General features: G+C 41.7%; 1 protein-coding gene across 1 annotated transcript; it reads right to left on the bottom strand.

The window, feature by feature from the left end:
* Positions 1 to 917: 917 nt before the first annotated feature.
* Positions 918 to 19,527, bottom strand: ogdhl (oxoglutarate dehydrogenase L). The gene is made up of 23 exons (XM_084376024.1): positions 19,104 to 19,527; positions 18,394 to 18,632; positions 17,579 to 17,749; positions 16,739 to 16,841; positions 14,374 to 14,489; positions 14,131 to 14,285; positions 13,655 to 13,801; positions 13,470 to 13,560; positions 13,218 to 13,397; positions 13,000 to 13,128; positions 11,411 to 11,590; positions 11,170 to 11,322; positions 10,461 to 10,563; positions 10,243 to 10,371; positions 9,878 to 10,028; positions 6,570 to 6,697; positions 6,309 to 6,487; positions 6,093 to 6,164; positions 5,375 to 5,500; positions 3,563 to 3,635; positions 3,314 to 3,477; positions 2,741 to 2,895; positions 918 to 2,638 (listed from the first exon to the last, which is right to left on the bottom strand). The coding sequence occupies exons 2-23, from the start codon at positions 18,628 to 18,630 to the stop codon at positions 2,515 to 2,517; spliced, it is 3,066 nt and encodes a 1,021-aa protein (XP_084232150.1). The 5' UTR covers positions 18,631 to 18,632; positions 19,104 to 19,527; the 3' UTR covers positions 918 to 2,514.
* Between the last annotated feature and the right edge of the window lie 2,340 nt (positions 19,528 to 21,867).

Raw genomic sequence — 21,867 nt, 5'->3', positions numbered from 1 at the left:
GTCTGGCAAGAGATACAGAAGTATCTGCTGCCACACTACCGGACTACAGAGCAGCTTCTTTCCCCAGGCTTCCTAACTCATCTTCTTCACTCCACCATATGTGTAGAATAAAGAGACTGCAACTTGCTCTTATTGTGCAACCCAGTTGTAGTTTTTGTAGAATGACAAGTAAATGAACAGTGAATCTTGGAATTTGCATTATAAAGCACAATATCAACTGTCAGTCTCTTGTGGGGCCCTCTGTAAAAACAGTTTTTAACACATTTGTCATTTTAGTTTATATTGGGCTCACAGAGTTTATATGTATAATTCCAGCATAGGTTTATGGGTTGCTTCCCAGGTCTCTAGGGATATAATAAATCTACCATAAGTAGCCCATTGTGTGCACTTTACTTAATGAGAACTTTGGGAGGATACAAGATGATGCACAGGCAGTCAGTGGGGGCCCAACAGCAATCTTTTGCCTTCCAAGTTCCTGGAGGGGTTAACCAAGCTACACAGAGTCTTTCACATACTCTATGTAGGCTATTTGCGGCCCCTGTGGCCACAACTGTGATACAATCGTACATGAAAACAGCAAAGTAGTCGAGTATAACAGCAGAACAACTACAGACGAGTCTTAAAGTCAGCAAATTGACTCTACTGCAGGTCACAAAGCAACATCTGTCTTATGTTTAATGTAACTATTGGCTGCTAGGCATACCAGACCAAGTAAGTCTGTAGCAGCACAACCTCTGAGTGTATTAAAATGAGAGTTTCAGTGCTTATGAATTTAATTTTTTATTTATTAAAGCATAATGTGTTATTTCATCTCTAAAAACTCATATAGTCTCGCTGTAAGTCACTGACTTTTTTTTTTTTACACACCGTCAAGCGTCATTTGCAACCACAAATCATGACCAGACATGTTATTAAACTTAAATATATTTTATTGCATATTTTATTATTCCCATGAACAGTTCCATAAGGTTGTGCACATGTTTCAATATCCACACTCATATGAGGAAAACATTTTTTTCATCAATAAAACTAACACACATAACCCTCTTTTAAAAATCATTAAAGATGTAAAATTACATTTGTGCATGGCTTATAGTTAAATCTCCCAGCTGGAAGTGGAGAGGGTAAGCTACAGTAGAGCTAAACAGGAAGCATCGTTTATTGAGCATCTCTAAGCACAGTGGTAACTAATATCAATTCTGTCAAACACCTGGGGATTTGAATGTGACAGCCAGGCGTCAATATTGCTCTCCAAGCATCCAAAGCTTTGCTGTGTTTTTTGTGTGGCGTTTGTGTGTGCGCGCATCCCTCAGCCTCCACAGAGGAAGCTGAGCCTTATGTCCTAAGTAGAAAACATGGCTGCAAGTCTCTGTGCCAGCTGGCTCATGTCTCCTGGTGAAGTGAGGCGTGACAATAAATACCGACTCCTTCAGTTACAGCCAAGGTAGCCAAAGCAGATACTGGCACTAAACCTACCGATGTGTAAAATTTCACAACAGTCTTCATACCTGTGATATGTGAATCGTATTCATCGTTTAAGTACACCAGTTGGTGTTTTGTGTGCGTCTCGTAGCTTCTGCTATCCATCTACAAAAATCAATACGAATACAAATCAATACTACAAATATAGACTAGTATCCAGCGTGGCAGCGATGGAGGTATCCACAGTACTAAAGCTACTCTAATAACAGTGATTGTCACAAATCTGGAATTGGGTGAGTGACTGATATAACGGGTACAAAGACAGTACTATTGCTACTTCACCACTTAACAAGGTGACACTTCTGTGACTGAGGGATTATATTTAAACTTGTATAATACTTTCTTTTATTTTGAAATAAAGGTGTAGGAAGTGTAGCACCACAAGTGTAACAAATCTATGAAATGTCTAGTTCTGTTTAAACAAATCTTTGAGGTACATACACTGAAAGCCCTCATTAAGGTGCTGAACAGTGTTGACTGAACAAAGTTGCCGTTTCTTCCAGTAAAGCCGGTTTCAGACCACAAAGAAAAGACGTTTTTGGAAAGGTTTACCTCATCCAAACTGAGGCTAGGAGGATAAAGGGTGATAGAGGTTTGGGTGATTTTGGGTTGTATAAATAAAAATGACTTGATTTCACTTGACAAAGGACGTGGCCAGGAGACGACAGTGAAAGTGAAAAACAATTTGTCTTTCTGTCCAAGTGAGGACAAGTGATTCAGCATTTAGGACAGTCGTGAGGAGTCCCAATTCTTTGCCTTTTCTCGGCATATCATAGTTATTGCAGGTCGTGAAAGACTGCACACTATGATTTGTCAAGATGCAACATACATTCAACATTAACAGTACAATGAGGCATAAGTCAGTCTTCAACATGAGACTACAAAAGGTTGAAATTATGTTTGCTAAAACCTCTTGGCTATGAACTAGATTGACAAAGCTAAAAAAGTTTTAAAGTATGCCACATCAAAACTCGACTATGGTGTTTGGAGATGAAAGTGCACGTCCAGCCCGGTTCTTGTTCCAGCTCTCACTTACAAGCCCGTCCCCTGGAAGGCGCTCAGGTTGAAAGCCGTGTCCATGAACCTCTTCAGCTCATTGAGGTGGGTGGACTTGTTCCCTGTCGCAGGAGCAGCTGCAGGGTCCCGTCCCACGTACCTGTGTGCGAAACACAAAAGGTTTGTCATCACAATTGTTTTTTTTCCACCTGATTCTTTAAAGAGATTTAGAACAAATAGACAAATGTAAAGAAACCCATACCAAACGGGTCTCTTGTTGGCCACAACTGTGAGGAAACGTGGTCGGACGTAATCATAGTAGCCCATGTTCTTGTGCTCCTCCTGACACCAGACCAGCTCAGCGTTGGCGTATTTCTCTGCCTCCGCTCGGACCACGTCAAATGGGAACGGGGAGATCTGAGGGCGAAGCCAAAGAATAAGCAGAACAAGAGATGACAAAATCACATATGTAGCTGTGTTTCCATCTAACTGTCAAACAAAGTGAAGCAAAGGAAAGAATTATGCACGTTTGCATCGACTAGTTTCGAGTGTAGTTGTGAAATTAATAAATAAAGGTTGCAAACCAGAAACAAAACCAGTTTTTCTATAATTGCCAAAAAAATTTTTTAAGATCATGAGAATGTTTTTTTCTTTCGCTAGATCATTAACTCTTTTTCAAATCAGGCTGAAATCAAGCAAGTGAAGAAACAGTTTGAGAAACCTTTTCTAATGTGTTACTCTAAAATGTGCATAAAACACATTCATTAGAACACAGCTAGTCTCATTTCAAAATACAGTGCGTTGCATATTCAGACAGAGGAGAGGGATTAAACACCTGTTCAAGTCTGATGATGGCGATGTCTTTCTCTAGTTCTTGCCGTTTCCTCTCTTTAGCCAGTTCATAGTAGACTTTTCCAGTACAGAAGATCACCCTCTTCACTTGAGCTGGGTTTTGACTGGCAGGGCTCTCGTCTGGAATCAGCCTCTTGAATTTAGTTCCTGCAGACATTGAATATGATATGTTACCTATCACTGCACACCAAATTCTAATGTCACATTTCCCAGAGATAAAGTTAAACTCTACCTTTGGCGAGGTCATCAAAACTGGACCTTGCCTCCGGGAGCCTCAGCAGAGACTTGGGAGTGAAAATGATCAGCTGTGAGGAAAAAAAAGAGAAAAGTTTCTGTCAGTGACAAACAACAGATTGATTCCATCAGCCGTATCTTCGTTGAGCACTTTGAAAAACTCCAGAGAAAAAAGTTTTTATCTCTTTTCACGCTAATTTGTTGCCACCATAAAGCACGCAACATCAGCATTGGGAAAACAAAACATTTCTTTAACAATCAAATAAATAAAAGCCTTTGTGCTCAGCCGACCAAGTCCAGGATTTCAGAGTTTTTCATGAAAAAACAAACAATATTATCCCCTGTTGGCCTCCTCCTAATTTGCTCAGGAAGTCATTTTCTCATGCTTCGTGAAGCATTGCATTTATGTGCGACAGGGGATCAGTTAAGACATTCACTGTGGCTGAAAACTATGAAAGACTGAAAAAAGAGCTGTGCATATACAAAAAAGGAGAAATGCTTTACACCCTGAAACTTTATACCCAAACTAGTTCAAAAGGGGTCCAAAGTACAAATTAGTAACATACAGAACCACAGGTTCATTTTCAAGGATTGCTGTATTATCGTACTGTATCATAACATATGAATTCGACAGTTCATCTTTCATGATGTAGCAATGAACCATAATGCAGACATAACCTTGTTTGTGCCTCTCGTGTTTTCATTCTTGAGGCTTTGATTGAATTTAAAGAACAGTTATGATCCGCAGTTTTCCTCAAAGAGAATTACAAGGCAAATTAAGTACTTTTAAGAACAAGGTTCCCACGTATTCTCAAACATCAACTTCCAAAGACTTTTCAAGGGCTTTCCAGGCACAATTCGCTCAAATTCAGTGACCCAACACATTATGTTTGAGACACGGATCGATGTAAGTAATTTTAAAACACTGAGAAATGTTTAATGAGACCTGGCAGGCTTTACAGAAGCTCAAGTGCAACAATTTGAAAAAATATCAAAAGAACTTCAATTTCTATTCTTGTACAAAATATATAAATTCAAGCACTTTCAATGACCTATGTCTTTATTTTTAACAACTTTCAAGGTAACTAATTTTACACAATGAAGTGTGTTTACAGGTCTTGTAGAGTACTATTGCATATGTGAAAAAAGTACTATAAAGCTTTTTCTAGCTCCAGAAGAATTTACGTCTGATAAACTGCCTCCAGTGATGTCATTCAGTGGCTAAGTTGCATTGTGGGTAATGTAGGTGCCAGGTTTTAAAAAGGAAGAAGATCGCGGGAAATAAAGAAGGTGGTTCTGCTGTATCGATTTTGATCACTTGTTTTTAAACTGTCCATAATGAGTCCGACAGTGTTACAGGAGTGCAATGCTAGACAGTGGACTGCTTTTCAAAACCTGGTGCCTTCATTACCCACAATGCAACTTAGCCACTGATTGACGTCACTTGAGGCAGTTTATCAGATTACATGCAGCTTCTTCAGGAGCCAGGCTTTAAAGGCTTTATACTACTTTTTCACATATGCACCAGTACTATGTTCAACCTGTAAACACACTTTAATGTATAAAATTGGTGAGTTACTCTGTAATCTTTCTCTCAAATAAATCTCAAACAAACTTTATTTTTCCAGGATTTCAAGGACCCCGGACCCCAGAAACCCTGGAAATAACACTTTTTAACACAGGAAATGACTAAGCATCCGTATGTGGTGTTGAATGACCGTCTGGAATTTTGAAATTATGACTTGCAGTCGATGCAAAATTTCAAAGCAAGACACGGATAAAATATAGCGAAGAAGATGTCACACTTTACCGGTTTTCTGAACGGAAGCAGAATCTGCCGTCTGAGCACGTGACAGTAGTTAGCAGGCGTGGAGCAGTTGACCACAATCCAGTTACAGTCGTACAGCTGCTGGACTTCAAAATCTCCACTAAACTCCTGCGTGAAAAAAAAATTAAGTAGCAAGTAGTAAAAGGTTATTGACTTTGAAATTTTGTTTACAAAAAATAACATTTCTGATTACAGAGTTATAGTGTTGGTTGAAGCTGTGTTTTTTCTCAGGATTGGGCAGGAGATGCAGTGAATGAGAGCATCACTGCATCACCGCACTGCATCTCTCTCACCCACACAAACACACAGGACAGAGAATGTTAATCCCTTCCTATGCTTGCACTAATAGTTTGATCAATATCCCATTTGAAGATGAATCTGGTAAGCTTCTGCTGATACAGCCCGCTGTGGTTCCCTCCTTGAATGTTCCCTCGTACCAGCTCACCCCTGGGACCCGCCTTACTGCTGAATACTAACTCTTTGGAGACCATAATGAAGAGACTTCTCAGCTCTAGAGAAATTGGCAATCATCGCTTTAGCCATCACTTAAGTGGTCATGACATCAGCATAGCCAATAAAACAGGAATGTTAACACAGTACAGTGTGCGGTGCACTTTCTCTGAAATGCACCACTAGGTGATCATGTGCTTCATATTGGTAACCATTTGAGCCTTAATGTATCTTATACATGTGAACATACAGGGAAGTGATCAGGATCATCTTTGCTCATTTGCAGGAAGCGTTCGGGTCGGGCTGATGAATGTTCCGGACCCTAAGAAAAGAGGAGAGGAAGAGCAAGACACTTAATGACAAAATGGAAGCTGAATCCCATTTAAACATATATTCAAAATATCCAAATGTATCTGTAAATACTGCAGAATTACACAGTTAAACCTGTTTTAAGTTAACTTCTCACCATTCCCTCCATCCCATGTGGCAGCAGTAGGACGATACCGTTGTTGCGGACCCATTTGGCCTGGCCCGGACTGATGAACTGGTCAATGATACACTGAGCTGTGTTGTGAAAGTCTCCAAACTGGGCCTCCCAGAGGACCAGAGCATTTGGACTCGCCATGGCGAAGCCAAGCTCAAAACCTGAAGGGACAGTCATCATTACACAGAGATACAAAATGACTCAATATAGCATTCTCTGTGGCCTGAGTGGCTTCAGTCTTACCTAGCACTCCATACTCTGACAAGGAGCTGTTGCAGACAGTGTAAGGAGCCTGGTTGTCCCACAGGTGGTTCATGGGAACACAGAAACGCTTGTCCACCTCTTGGTCATGGAGAACATGATGACGGTGGCTATAAAACAAATGAGAGGCGGAAATAGAAAAGAACGAGACGGTCACAGGAGCAAGGCTATGCTAGCAGCTTTGTGAGGTTTGCTTGTACACAGTTGTGCTTTGAGCTAAATGCTAAAGTCATCGTGCTAACAGGGCCAAGGTGAAGTTGCTTGCATGTAAATGTTTAGCAGTGTTGATGTTTACAATGTTAACCATCTTAGTTTAGCCTATTAGCATGCAGACAGAGACACAGACAGACAGACAGAGCCATCCATGCTGCTTGCATGGTTGTAAAACACCACTGTTGTGCCAAGTCGGTACTTAAAAATATTGGGGAGCAGAGAAAATGAATCAAATTAATGACATCATCTGTTACTAAGAGAGATTATGAATCACATTAAACTGAAATTAATGGTTAGAGAGGAAAATTAAAAAACACAACAATACAAGTAATTTAAGAGGTTCTGACACATGTTGCATGAAGAAAGGTTTTCAGCAGGGCTGCAACTTATGATGAAGTTTATTAATAACTAAGGTACTGATTACTTTTGGCAAAACATTTAATTTGTTTAATCTATAAACGGTCAGAAATGAATGATCGAATGAAAATGTAGATGAAGGTGACATTTGAGGTGGAACCAGTGTTTTGCCTGATAAATCACTTAAATGATTAATCCATTACTGATTTAAAGACTTATCATTTCAGCACGAGTATTTAGAAGACAAAAAAACAAAGTGTGGTCTTTATAAAGACACCGCCACAAAAGATTTTCATGTCTCTAAACCGTCTTAAATGATGTTGGTGAAAACAACAGGTTTTCTGGGGCAAAAGGATTTCTTTAAAGCTTCTTAACCCACTAGATACAGGCTAAACACACACACACACACACACACACACACACACACACACACTGCAGCCTCTGTCCTGGCCCATACAGACACTCCATGAAGAGTACCCTCCTCTCTCCTCGTCCTCAGCCAGTATGAGGCCCAACGAGAGTTGATGGGAGCAAAGAGCCAAGCGCTAACAAGCTCTGCCAGTCCGCTCGCTCCCAGTGTAGGAATCAGTGTTCAAAACCAGCACGATGAGACAATCACTTAAACCCCATTTAACATCACTTTAATGACATCTACACACACATACACTCAGACACACACAGGGCTAGAGGTTATGTAATGGTCAGGCGGAAGAACTGCAGGAAATAACCTAAATGTATTGATTATTATCTTAAATGTGATATATTACCTCCTAGAAGACGCGATGATCATGATTTGAGGTCTTTGAAGACTATAATTCATAATTACGGACTAATGAGGGCACATAATGTACTGCATAATTGTTTTGTTTGATCCTTGCTCCATATTTGCAGGATAAACATGTACAGATTCTCTTCAAGAAATCCTTTGATGAAGGAACAAAATCGAGAGCATCCAGCGTTAATTGAGGTAACACGCGATTTCATGTTTCGTTTTCTCCATCCAAAGAGGCCCCTCGCAAGACTGAGGTCTTTCTCTGGGATTGCCTCATGAAGTGCGTGCCCACCTCTTTCTTCTTTCTTCCTTTCTCTTACATTTACACAATAAAACACACACACACACATACACATACAACCTCTGCCTGGGGGCCCCATTAGTCAGGGAAAGGGGTGCACAGTGCAGCGCATGCAACGCACCCAAACACGACGAAGTGAATCCATTAGTCCACGCTGTTACGTACATCACAGAAACGCAAGCAGGCCCACTCAACTGTAACATGCCAATATGCTCGGCTCCTGAGAACTATGAAGGGAAACAGAGTAGTGGGGGATGAAAAAAGTGTAGCGTAGTAGGGGGGGAGGAATGAAGGTATAAGGGGGTAAAGTAAAGCTGAAGTGAGGAAGCTTGCAGACTCACACTGACACAGAGGAGGATTTAAATAAACAACAGGTGATACAGAGATGAAGGGTGGATGTAGTGTTTGAGTGCGAGTATTTTTTTCAGCCCGCTGACGGGGATAGTGGACTCAGAGCTGTAGATGTCAGCAGTAAATGCAAGGCAAAAAGAAAAAGCCCCGTAGCCTCTGGTTAGTTAGTGTGATGTATGTCGCTGCAAGCTGAGAGGAGGTGGTGGTGGGGGGTGGTGTCAGTGAAGATGGGCTGGTGGAGAAATGATAGGGGACAGACGAGACAGGCGCAGTGAAAGGGGGAGCTGGTTTTGTTCATGTGTCACTCGTTCCCTCCATACCATGACAACACCATGTGGGCTTCACAGTTCCCGGGAGGCTGTGCTGACGTCTACTGTCTGTCAGTCACCCACCACCCCCCCCACACACAGTCACTTACTCCACTATCTTAAGGTGACTGTTTGTTACCCTGCAAGTCACTGTACAGCGAGGTGACATATGAAGAAATGATTCTCACAGTGTCAACATTTTCCAATATTGATATCTGTTTATCACAATGCATGCACTTTAAAAAAATAAAAAGCTGATGTTCAGAAAAATACTTCATTCATATCATATATTACATGAGAAAAAGCTCCAAGTGCAACATCCAAATCTTAGAAGCTGCAATTTTTTGGTTAAAGTAAAATGTGTGACAAAACAGCATCATAATAAAGTACTGTAGTGCTGCTGAGATACCCTGGCCCACAACTCTTGATCTCCAGATGTAATAAAAGATGTTTGTTTTGTACAGACCACAAGAAAACTCACTTATCATTATTTAAATAGTTTTTTCAGTGAAAAATGAAAATTGTCAGGCAAAAAAGATAAATCACACTAATGTGAATCCCATTGCAATCGTAATATCTGTCGAAATAATAGGATTTTTTTTACCGTAACGTGCGGACCTGACTGTCAATATGTTAAGATTGAAAGTTGATTAGCAATTTTATTTAATTAGCACCCAGCCCTACATAATTGTAAGGGAAGATAACTCTTATTTCTGCCTGAAAAAACACAGGAAGTGACTTCATTCAGTGAGAAGGGACACTACGAACCCCTTGATGTTTTACCATAACTGTATTATTATTCTGTAATGAAGTCATAGCCATCACAATATTATTACATTTCCACTTCCTTAGTACTTGATATGCCTTGTACTTGATATTGTACAGTTTTGTAACTACACTTGAGGATCCTTTAGCACAGCAGAGCTGCACACTGGTCACCAGTGGTGTAGGCAACATTGAGATCTCAGCTGTGTTGACATGGACTCACCTAAAGGTGCCTCGCTCTACATCCTGCCCGCTGAGGCGTACATGGATGCCGTCTTTGAGAAGGGACCCAAACGCCATGTACTCTCCCAGAGCCCAGTCCATTTGCCGATTCTTCACCAGGTCAGCACGACCACGCAGGATACGAGACACACCTGGAGATACACACACACAGGTGCAAAGATGAAAAATAGGGGGTGTGAATGGTGTGTAAAACACAATGGACTGACATACTGTATTGTAAATATCATCCTGCAGTAATGTGTGCTCTTCTGACAGATCATTAGCACAGCATTTGAGTCGTAGCATTTGAGACTACTATCGGCATTACCATGACTCTATTCTCCAGCACACATCAACTGAACTCACCAGCGTGAATCTTAAAATCTTCCAGAGGGACTGAGCTGGCTGTCTGGCCAATGTGCTGCAGGACCTCCTCATCCAGTCCTGTGGGGACACAGCTCATACTCTTGGGCTCTCCCTCTGCTGTGAAAAAATCTACAGAGAGACAGAGACAGCTTCACTCTGACAGAAACGGAAAGAAAAACATAAAACTTGAATAACTGGATTGCTATGGGATAATTTACCTGGCCAGGGGGAGTCGAGCCAGTCTCGAATGTGTAAAATCTTTTCATCCTTGGAGCTGGTGTACGCCTCCTCACATATCTTGTCATATTTGGCAACTTCCTCCTGCAACCACATTTGGTAATGTGCATCATTACCTGATGCAGTTTGTTTACTTTAACATTAAAGGACTAACATTGACTAACCAAAACTGTGTTTAGCTGAGTCCTAAAGAGAGACATATATTAGAGGAGAAAAGTCTCCACCAGCAGTCGTGGTTCTGCCTTGCTATATTAAAAAATAAAAAAGAGTCCAAATAGCAGGCCACACAACAGAACACAATGTCCATCAGAGAGCAGCTGCAGTATTTCTCTGACATGTGGTATAAAAAAAATGTTTAGAATGGATGTTACAATCAAAGTTTCTGTTTTGGATGAAGAACCTGCGCAATTCCATTGAATGGCGCCAGAATCTGAGGCATACTTCAACTTCACTGAGCAATATATACTTTATGTGAGGGATTGCGAGGCATGGTGATTGAACTGAGGCAGTAAATTGGAACTCAAATACAGCAGTGCTAGCACAACACATTTACTTGAAGGCTAGGGGAATATCTAAGTGTGATTTAATGCACATAGTCCAGCGAGTGGTGATACAAAATAAAACAGCGTACAGTAGCAGCCACCAATATACAGTATATTTAACAAGAGCATACAGCTTTAGATCACAAACCTCAAATTCCTGCAGTGTCACCACACCCTCAGCAATGAGCTTGTCAGAGTACTTTTTCAGCACGTGCTCCTGCCGACGGATCTGTTTGTACATCAGCGGCTGGGTGAACATGGGCTCGTCCATCTCATTGTGGCCAAACCGTCTGTAACTAACCTGTAAATGCACACAAAGAAGCCACGTCTAAGCATGTGCAAGGATTTGTGTTGTCCTGGTGATCCATTAAGACTCAGCCGTTACTAACCAGGTCAATGACGACATCCTTGTTGAAGGTGGCCCTCCACTCTGCAGCCACCCGGCACACGTACATGACAGCCTCGGGGTCATCGGCATTCACATGGAAGATGGGTGCATTGACAACCCGAGCAACATCAGTGGGGTAGGGGGAGGAGCGGGCCACGCGAGGGTCTGTAGTGAAGCCGATCTGAGAGGCAACAATCACACACCAGAGTTGATATCAGCCTAGAATCATGCACAACATGTTCTCTACTGTTATGAACAACAGTACACAATATCTTTACATGTGTAAAACAAAAGTTTAAAGTGTAAAACTGTTACTGTAGATTTTATGTACAGTTTTCTTAGAATAATAAAAGCAACATTATGTAGAAATCACTGTGCAACACCACCGTCGTAAAATACAACTCCCAGGTCTGTTACAATTTGTCAGACATAATGTAACCTGCCTTGAAGTGAACATGTATGTAACGCTGTGATCCGACCCTCTCACTGAAGTTAAATTGTTCAGAAACAAGTAATAGGGGGGCGGAGTGGCTGAGACAGAGACACCATTCACCCTGTTACAACACACTGTACCATCAACATGATTTTGAAGCTGATATTTCAAGGTAAAGTGTTGCTTTAATTTAAACAACTGAATTTTGTGTAACAATAACGCTACATGATCACATCTTCATGACACAATTCCACTGATAATTGAATAGTGAATTACTGTCAAGTCCCACTAATTATCATTAATAGCTGCAGAGATAATAGCAGTAGCTGTAATTCTAGCAGTTACATTGTTAGTATTAGCAATAGTATTTGTATTAGGGATGCACGATATGGATTCTCATGGCCGATATCAATAAAATAACCGATATTTTCACATTTTTCTATTTTAAAGATGCATTGCAGACTTTTCTTATAAAAAAACAGAAGTTTTCTTTACATTAAGAGTGTCCTTTAAAACACACTGCGTGTACTTTGAGGTCCAACGAATGTGTTGAGTCCTTTTCCTTCCTTATAAAACACACGCAAAGCTGATTGTTTGAATATTTCCAAAGAACCTTTTTTGTTTACACTGATGTTTAATCGCGCCAGTAGTCTTCTTCATTGCCTATGTTTGAATACTGCTTTCTTGGGCAATAATGCCACCAACTTTCAATCAGTAGAACAGCACAAAACAAACTGTATGAACATGTATGGCACTAGCTGCTGGCATTTACATTCTTGTGTACTTGCACAATATAAACAAAAACAAGGAGTCACAGGTAAAAACATTGCTCATAGCTTGACTAGTCCTCAAAAACTGTGGTTTTTGCACACTGACAATCAGAATCCAACCTTAGAGGTGCATACTTGAGCCTACTGTATCAGGAGCGTGTAGATGCTGTGCATTTTAAGTCAGTAAAAGCAATTTGGCTTTGTATTATCACCTGTATTAACCAGTTATATTTTCATTATCGACCGATAAATATTTATTAGCCGGATATACAGTACATCGTGCATCCCGAATTAGCATTAGTGCCATAACTGTTAGCATGTCAGCATAACATAAATATGTGCATTCTGGTAAATGGTAAATGTGTCAGATCGCAAACTCTAAAATACCTGGTTGTTGACCACCACATGGATTGTACCATATGTGGTGTAGGAGGGGAGCTCACTGAGGTGGAAAGTCTCATACACAACTCCTTGCCCAGCAAAAGCAGCGTCCCCATGCATCAAGATGGACATCACCTGGGAAAATCACATCGTAGACTGGTGTATCTCATTTACAACAGCAAACACAAAATGAACCAGCATCTACCTGGTACAATAACAATTACCTTCTTTCCCTGAGTGTCTCCTCTGTAGAACTGCTCAGCTTTAGCCTTGCCCTGAACCACTGGATCCACTGCCTCCAGGTGGGAGGGGTTCGCCATGAGCGACAGCGTGATGTTCTTGTCCGTCTCGCGGTTGATCCTCTCGTGGTACATCCCAAGGTGGTATTTGACATCACCTGAGCCCTACAGGTGTAGAAAAGCGTATGAAATAAAGCATCGGAATGCTTTTCTCTCTGACACGTTTCCAACCCTCACCTCATCAGCGGCCTCTAGCTTGGAGTCGAACTGACAGAAGATCTGATCCAGGTCCTTACGGATCACATTGGCCAAGACATTCAGTCGACCCCTGGAAGTAGAGTTTACAAATAAGTACAGAAGAAGAAGAATAACACGTATGCACAGATTGAACTGAGAGGTGAGAAAATGTCAAGACACAGTACCGATGAGGCATCCCCATGATCACGCTGTCAATGCCGGCAGCACTCGACTTGTCAATGATGGTCTTAAGGGCGGGGATGAGCACTTCACAGCCCTCCAGACCAAAACGTTTCTCCGATGACCACTTTCTGGCCAGGAAGTCCTCAAACCTGGACATAAAAAAGTTGAGCGTCATTTTTGCCACTACCAGGTAGCTTTACACAATTGATGTGGAACGATCCTTAGGAAACAACGCTTTGATGATTTAGAGAACTGGTACCCAAGCTTTTACTAAACGTACTTCAGTACCACTGTGTGATCATGGCTGGAGTCGTTTATCAAAGCTGAAAATGAGCTCACAGGAAGAATAGGCCATTTATCTTTCCAAATATATTCATGTACAAGCCTGTTGTTTATGTTATGATGTGAGCTATAACTAAAAGTGAGGTATTGTGCTGTCATCAAACTGTAAGTCAGAAAACGTTTATTCACTGCTGACCGTGTGGATCTGATCAGGCGGGCGAGCAAAGTTCTCTTCTCGGCATTAGTGAACTGCATGATGCCCGGAGTCTCGATTTTCTGACGAATCCACTGACACTGGTCCACGTTGTTAATGAACATAAACTCGACCCCTATGTGACTGCAGTAGGAGGTCTGAAAAGGAACCACAAAGAGAACGGTACAGTGGTATTGTTTTCCAGCATTAGAGACATGTAAGAACACAGACATACAAGCACAATACCTCCAGTCTGCGTATGATTTCTCTAAGAGGAAGAGTGGTGTCTCCTCCACCGATGAAGGTGGTGGGGGGCAGCTGAAAGGTCCTGTCCAAGTCAGACTCATCAAGACCGTAGAAACCTACAATACCACAGGGTTGTTTATAACAACAAATAATACATATTATAGTCTCACTCACAGTTTATAATAAAATTTGGAAAGGTAGTTTCTGATGCAATTCAACAGGGCTGAGGCAATCCAAAGATTAAAACTTAATATAAATAATCTTCAGTACAATAACTTTCATAACACAAAGACCTGCCGATATCCCAGTTTTCAATTTTCAAGATCTTAAGTTCTTCTGTTTCTTCTCATATCATGTGAAGGCAGACGAAATCAGAGCTTAAAATGGGACCTACACTCAAAAATAAAGAACTAGAAATACCAACTCTGCGCACCAGTATAGTTGCTGTTTCTGAGCTTTGGTACTGAATGATGCCCAGAACATTTTTGGCAGAAAATTATGACATCATAGTGAAGTTGACCTTTGACCTTTTGGATCTAAAATGTCATCACTTGTCCTGTTAGACATTTGTGGGAAATTGTGTAAAAATCATCAAATTAATTGTTGAGTAATTGACAAATGTGTTTCGTGAGGTCACGGTGACCTTTGACCACCAAAATCTAATCAGTTCAAATGGGTTAGGGTTAGGTTAGAGTCCAAATAGATGTTTATGACAAATTTGAAGAAATTCCCTCAACACATGCTTGAGATACAGCGTTCACTTGTATGGGACGGACGGACGAACAACCCAAGTACATAATGCCTCCAGCTACAGCTATCGCCGGCACATGAAAATGTTACGATTACTGAAGTATGCAAAGTCTTTGTTCACAGAAATCCAAATATTCAGCCTATATAGGTTCATACATTGACACAACTTTTATATAAGGAAATTCTCACCACCTCTGTGTCTTTATCACGCAGATGATGGCAGAACAGTACTCTTTATGTCCCAAAGACAGAAATCGGCAAAAGGTTTTGGACTGTTGTTTGGACAATAATTTGAGGGGTAACCTTGGGCTCTAGGAAATTGAAACCTATTTTTTAGGTTAGACTTGTAGCTTCTTGATGAATACTACAGTACTGTTCCCTGCAAACTTAGACTAAAGCTCACTTACAGTTAATTGACTTGAATTCTGATCCAATTTAATTAGTTTTTATGACAATAATAAAGCTTTGTTATGAAATAAAAACAATTGCCCAGGATGCATTTGTACACAGATACAGCATCAACGGCCCCACATAAGTTCCTGTTCTGACAAAGCCCACCTGAGAGAGCTGCTCAAGCTCAAGATCGCAGGCAACATAAGAGGAGACAGGTGCAAATCATATTAGGAACGCAGCAAAGACAAAGGGGGCCGAGAATAGACTCTTGTACTATCAGCTGACCGAATAAGGGGCCACGGAGGCTGTCATTAGCTTTCATTAGGGAGCTATAGCTCTGGTGACAATACATAATGCGGAGCTATGTCCTGACACACACTGATCACTGATAGCCAACAGAAACAATGTCTCTCTCTCTCTCTTTCTCCTCTTCACTAGCTATTACTGAAGACTTCGATTGCTTTCTGTGGCCGTCCCGCATCCACCGATCCTCCGTCCGCTAAATGAAATGGAGAATGACGGGAGCTGGGCCTGAGATTAATGACAGCATTAGGACGACCAACCCGCATACGGACCTGGCAGAGAATGTGATGGGGCCTTTTATACTGAAACACCACTTACACTCTTGGGTCTGATGAGTTATGCAAGCCTGGTCCAGAGAGATGTGTGGATAATAACGCGTGTGTAGATGCACATGTATGTACTGTACAAGCTCTCAAAGGGATACAGTAATGTTATTGAAAAAAATATAGGTATTTTTTTAATTATAAAGCACATGAGGCTTTTGAAGTAAACCCGCCAATGAGAATAATACGCACATGCCTGAAACAAGTATCCTGAGGTTATTAGAAGGAAGGACTTCTATAGTAGGAATCTAATCAGCATACTGTATATACTGCCTGTGGGATGTGGGTTAACTCCGTACGCCTTTTGTTAAGAAAGGGGGATAGTTATTTACCTCTTCTGTCCAAAGTCCACTAGAAAATGTATAAAATAATAAGTATTTGCATTAAGATGACAAGCCTGTGTCTCTGTATGAGTATTTTTGAAATTGTACCTTTGCATGGGTTTTATGGAGACTAAGATTATGAATCTACCTCAGTAAATTGAAAACTCTAAAGACAATCGACTCAAGACATCAAGAATGTTACAAAATAAAGTCACTCTTTTCATAATTTAGATATCTGGCTGGTGTTTGTGATGTGCCTGTTGTGAGGCTCACCTAATTTATCGATGGTGGTGATCAGGTCAGAGGGAACGAAGGAGTCCAGGTCAGCATCCAGGATTCCCAGAGGGTCTAACTGGGCGACATGATGACCACGAATCTGCACAGAGAGAAGAAGAGGTGAGGAGAATCAGTTAAGAAAGAGAAAGTGGGTCTGAGACTGAGCAAGGCGTTGCCATCATGATACTGAGTATAAACAGCTGGAGAATAAGCTAACACTCAGTTGTAGGTCAACCTCTCTGAGAAAAGAGCCCCCATGAGAGTGCTTTTATGTCCAGGTACACACACACACGTATTCCCACCAGGATTGCAACAAACTGGGAATAAAAGTGATGCCGTTGCCAAAACACAGAATTTAATAAATCCCTCGGATAGTTCCTCGAATTAATTTGAGGGCGAGGGGAAATGTTACCACCTGTTTTGTTTAAGTAGTCTCTTTGATATTTCCATTTTCAGAAAGCAGCCGGGCTAAGAAGGTTGGAGTTAATCTTGCTATTTGCATAACCTCTTGCAGTGACAAACAAATTGTATATTCCTTTTAATACAAGGACGGCGAGTATAAACAGCTTACGCTGCCAGATTGTTTGATGCATTTTTCACACAAACACGTCGCAGATACAAATAGTTGCAGCCAGTGGTTGCTCGAGGTAGATGACATCTTAATTCTGTACACAGACACCGCATTAAGATTTAAACAGATGCCCACGAGATATGTGATCAATCTTTTAATTTGTAAATTACATAAATCCACTTCATACAAACTGATGTGCATATGAGTGTGTGTATGAGTGTGTGTATGCATGTGTGTCACAGCTGGGCCGGGTGAGTGTGGGGTACCTGGTAGGCTCTAATGAGAGTGTGCACAGCCAGGTGGTCCTCCACCACTTTCTGTGCCATGTCTGGTGAGTGGGACAGCACTCGGCCCTGGAGCAGAGCGGAGGGCCGTCTCTCGCCCGCCTCGCCAGACGGACTGGAGGCCTGGATGTTACGGAAGAACGCGTCCCAAGACTAGAACACAGAGACAGACGGATCAGGCATCGCAAACATGGACCAAAAGTATCTCTGCTGCTTATTAACTGCTAGGTTATAGTTAAAAGGCTGGACGGGACAAGACACTGGTGACACACAGGATTGTAGGTCAGGCCAGCCCCATCCCAACGTGTCAGTTTCTGACACGTTGGGAATGAGACTCAAAAATCATTTTTTCTTACAATTAGCACCTTTAAGGGCCCTTTGGCCATATGCTGAACTGTATTTCAAGACCAGCATTGGAAATAGCAGTTAAGTGTAGTTGTTGGACATTGATTCCTCTGCAATATTCCCTTAAAGGATAAGTTCACAACAAAAATTTTAATTCAGTCATTTTCTACTTTACAACAGGCTGATGAAATGTCTTGTTCCAGCCGTTTCTTTACATTTTTAAACCAGTTGTTTAGGAGAATGCTGCAACTCTGTTGTGTTGCGAAGCTCCAGAAATGTTGTGTGGACCACAAAACTACATCTAACTTACCATCCACATGGAGGTGAGGAGATAATGACAGAATTTTTCATTTTTGGGTGAACTTATCCTTTAATAGGCACATCTAAAATGAATTTTAAAAATATGTTATTCCCTAATGCGCTAAGAAATGGCACATGTTGCACACTGTTACCTCGTGGACGTTTTTGTGATCCTCCAACCAGGCAAAGTACATCTCCTCCACATAGCTGGAGCTACTGGCCACGGCTGAGGGAACAGGAGCAGCCTCAGAGGAGCAGCCTCTCCTGGGATCAACCCAGCGCCTGGTCGGGCCTCCTCCTCCTCCTCCTCCTCCACACCCTCGTAGCCACTGCCTCCCCCCAACACGCCCACCCCACAGCACACCCGCTAGGGCCCGAAACTGACTCATGGCTACGGAGAGACAAACAGAAAGTTGAGAGTCACAGAGTTAACCATCAGTCCTTCAGATGCGGATGTTGTCTTGAGGACAGTCATCTATGAAAGCGCAGAGAAAGTGTGCATGATTGGATTTTGTCGTCGCAGCTTTTATTCCGACTTTGAATGTCACACACTAAACAATATTTAATCTGCTAAAATGATTGTAGGTTGCGCACGGAGCGCGTACTGCAGCACTTATCTGGACGTGTAATTGCGCACAGGCTCGCGATGGATGAAACGACCTTTACAAGCGTTTATTTTCGATGGGATTTCCGCTCATCAAAGCGACGCGTATTTAATGTCAAAGCGGTGCAAGAACAACCTAAACGCGACCACGCAGCGGCCTGTGCGTGTCCCTGCAGCTGCAAGAGGCGCGCAACCGCGATCGGCCCAAGTATGAAGGTCTTTGACTGCAGTCTCCCCCCGCGGCTACAACTTCCTCACCTCTTCCTGCGGGATGCTTCACGGGCTCCTTCAGGGCTACTGCGCCGACATCAACGCCGAAACATTGTCTGTTTCATTCTGGGTCTGTTGCGCTTCCCCTGGACCTCTAATCCCTCAACGTCAACATAAATCTTCATAATCTCCCCTCGGCTGTGCCATTGGGAACGCAGCGCGGCATCACGGGAAATAGGACAGTGCTTCAAAAATGTCAGCCACGCTTTGCTTTGTAGAAATTACATTTACCTCAGACTGCACCGCTCTTTGGCTCTATTGTCATCGCAGGAGGGTGTAAGTAGGACAGGTACCAGCGAAGGTGACACAGATCCGGGCGCACACACGGCTCGTCACGCCCCCCTCCTCTCTGGTGTCAGGTGGTGCGTCTTCTGCACAGCCAGCAGCACCCAAAGGTGCCAGTGGTGCCTGGGTAAACATACCAGCTCAAGGACACAGACAGGAAAACGATCATCTAAATGGATTTTATTTCAGACACGTTCACTTAAATAATACGTGTAAAAAATGATCAGAAATCTATTCATTGTTCTGTTATTGGTTATTTATTAATAGTAGCAGCTGATTATATAATCAGAATATTTACTTTAACCCTGTCAAATCAAATCGATGAAGCCCTCCACATCCAGACAGGCCATTTTTCCCCTCCAAGTTACATCACACATATGTCTTTCCCCCCTTCAGTGTTAATTATATGAGCCAATTAAACTTTTATAAAAGGCTGAACATGAGTCATTTGAGCAAGTGGTTTCAGATTGATGGCCTTCCACCTTGAGTGGGTTAAACAATACGATTATTGGCCCTCCCTCCAGCCTCTTTCCTCCCCTTACCAAACCTCTCTCTCCTCCTCATCTAGATTTCCATCATTCATACTCGCTGGCACAGATGGAACAGCATTATCAATCACGACTTACACATAACTGGCAAGAGGGAAAATGGAGTGGGCACTGGTTTGCGAGAGGATCTACCAGACAGAACAGCGTAGGTCTAAATGACAGGACGTCACATTAATCAGAGCGTTATCATGTGGTTTTTAAACTGGGGATCTTTGTGCAAACCAGTATGCAGTGCAGCCTCTGCTTTCAACAACACCAAAATGCCTCATTTAAAAATAAAATACTTTATATTATACCTTACCATATACTTCTGTAACCTAGAGCTGGGCAATATATTGACATTCTATCAATATCCTGATGCGAGACTGTGTATAGGCTTTGATTTTGGATACTGTTATATTGTGATATAACGATCAGTGTTGTCTTTTCCTGGTTTTTTAAGGCTGCATTACAGTAGAGTGATGCAATCTTCTGAATTTGCCAGACCGGTGTACCCACTTAGATGATTATCTATCAGAAATCTTATCTATGGAGCCCCCCCAAGAGCTCAGTTGAATGTTCACTCATGTACAGAGGCTGTCCCCACTGCAGTGGTCAAGGGTTTGAATCCGACCTATGGCTCTTTGCTCCATGTTATCCTCCCCCTCTCTCTCCCATCCCACTTCCTGTCATTCTTCAGCTAACGGGTCTAATAAAGCCATGAAAAAGGCCAAAATAATAATAATTTTAAAAATCTCATCCTACATTATTGGTCAAAAACACTGATATTTGATTTGGTCCATACCACCCAATCCTAATATAACCAAACAATAAAAGTAAGAATGTATTTACTGTAAAACAACACACAGTAATGCTCAGTGTTTCCTGTAAGAGATTTCCTCCCTTTTCATTATTTGCATTTGCGTTTGCCGCTGCTCTCCGGCTGACCTGGAGAACGAGGGGTCAGGCAATTATGAACTGAAATGCCATTTTGTTGTAGTGACTGTACCGCCTGACAAAGATGGAGCGAAGACCAGTTGCTTTCTGGCGTTTTATTAATAGTGTTCATCGATGAAAAGACCTGCGCCGCTGGGTAACATTGCAGGCTTAAATTACATCCTGTTTAGAATAATCACATCAGCAGACAGGACAAAAGTGGAGCAGCTGTTCAGTGTTTGAAACATTTCTTGTGTATGTGTGGAAATTAAATAAGTGACAATTCTCTAACCTCCTGTTTCTGCTGACAAAATATTTTAATGTGAGTTACAGTCGAAATGTGTCATCCAGCATGTTGACTTTGGTGATTCATTTGTAGGATTTGCCCGGCACGTTCTGTCAATGTTCAGCGACAAATACATCTTTGAATCCACCAGTAACCACGGATAAAGTTCATGTCGCTAAACTGCAGCCTTCAACATTCAGATGTGCCAAACCAAACTGACTTTGGTCCGCAGCTCATCAGGTCAATGCCGAGCTCAGTGCAAAGAGCAGGAGAGAGGCAGATAATGTGTAATCCACTTACCATAGCCAAGCCTACACACCATTTATGGAAGTCCACGTCATGAGGTTATTTAGGAGTCCTAATTCATCTAATAAAGCATGTTTGGAGGCAGAATCAAATTTGTCTGAAAGCCCTTGGTCCACGCGCTATCACAAAAATCAATCACATTTCAAATGATTAAATAATGTATGATTTCATGAAATCAGGAGACAAATCTGCGGTGCCGAGGCACAGATACAAACGTACGTATAAAGAAGAAATTAATTCTCTCTGACGCAGCCCAGAGTCTGAAATACAATCTGTTATTTCAAGATGAGCCATGAATAATTAAATTACCCTGATGTAAGGAATTGCATAGAGATTACTGAAGAATGATTTCCTGACATTATCTTAAATTTTAAAATATGTGATACAACCTTTTAAATAGCTGGTCCTCAAA

Source organism: Pagrus pagrus, assembly GCF_965226575.1.
Source record: "Pagrus pagrus genome assembly, chromosome: 15".
Taxonomy (NCBI): Eukaryota; Metazoa; Chordata; class Actinopteri; order Spariformes; family Sparidae; genus Pagrus; species Pagrus pagrus.
Note: the sequence above shows the minus strand (reverse complement) of the source record. Positions and strands in the feature narration are given on the sequence as shown.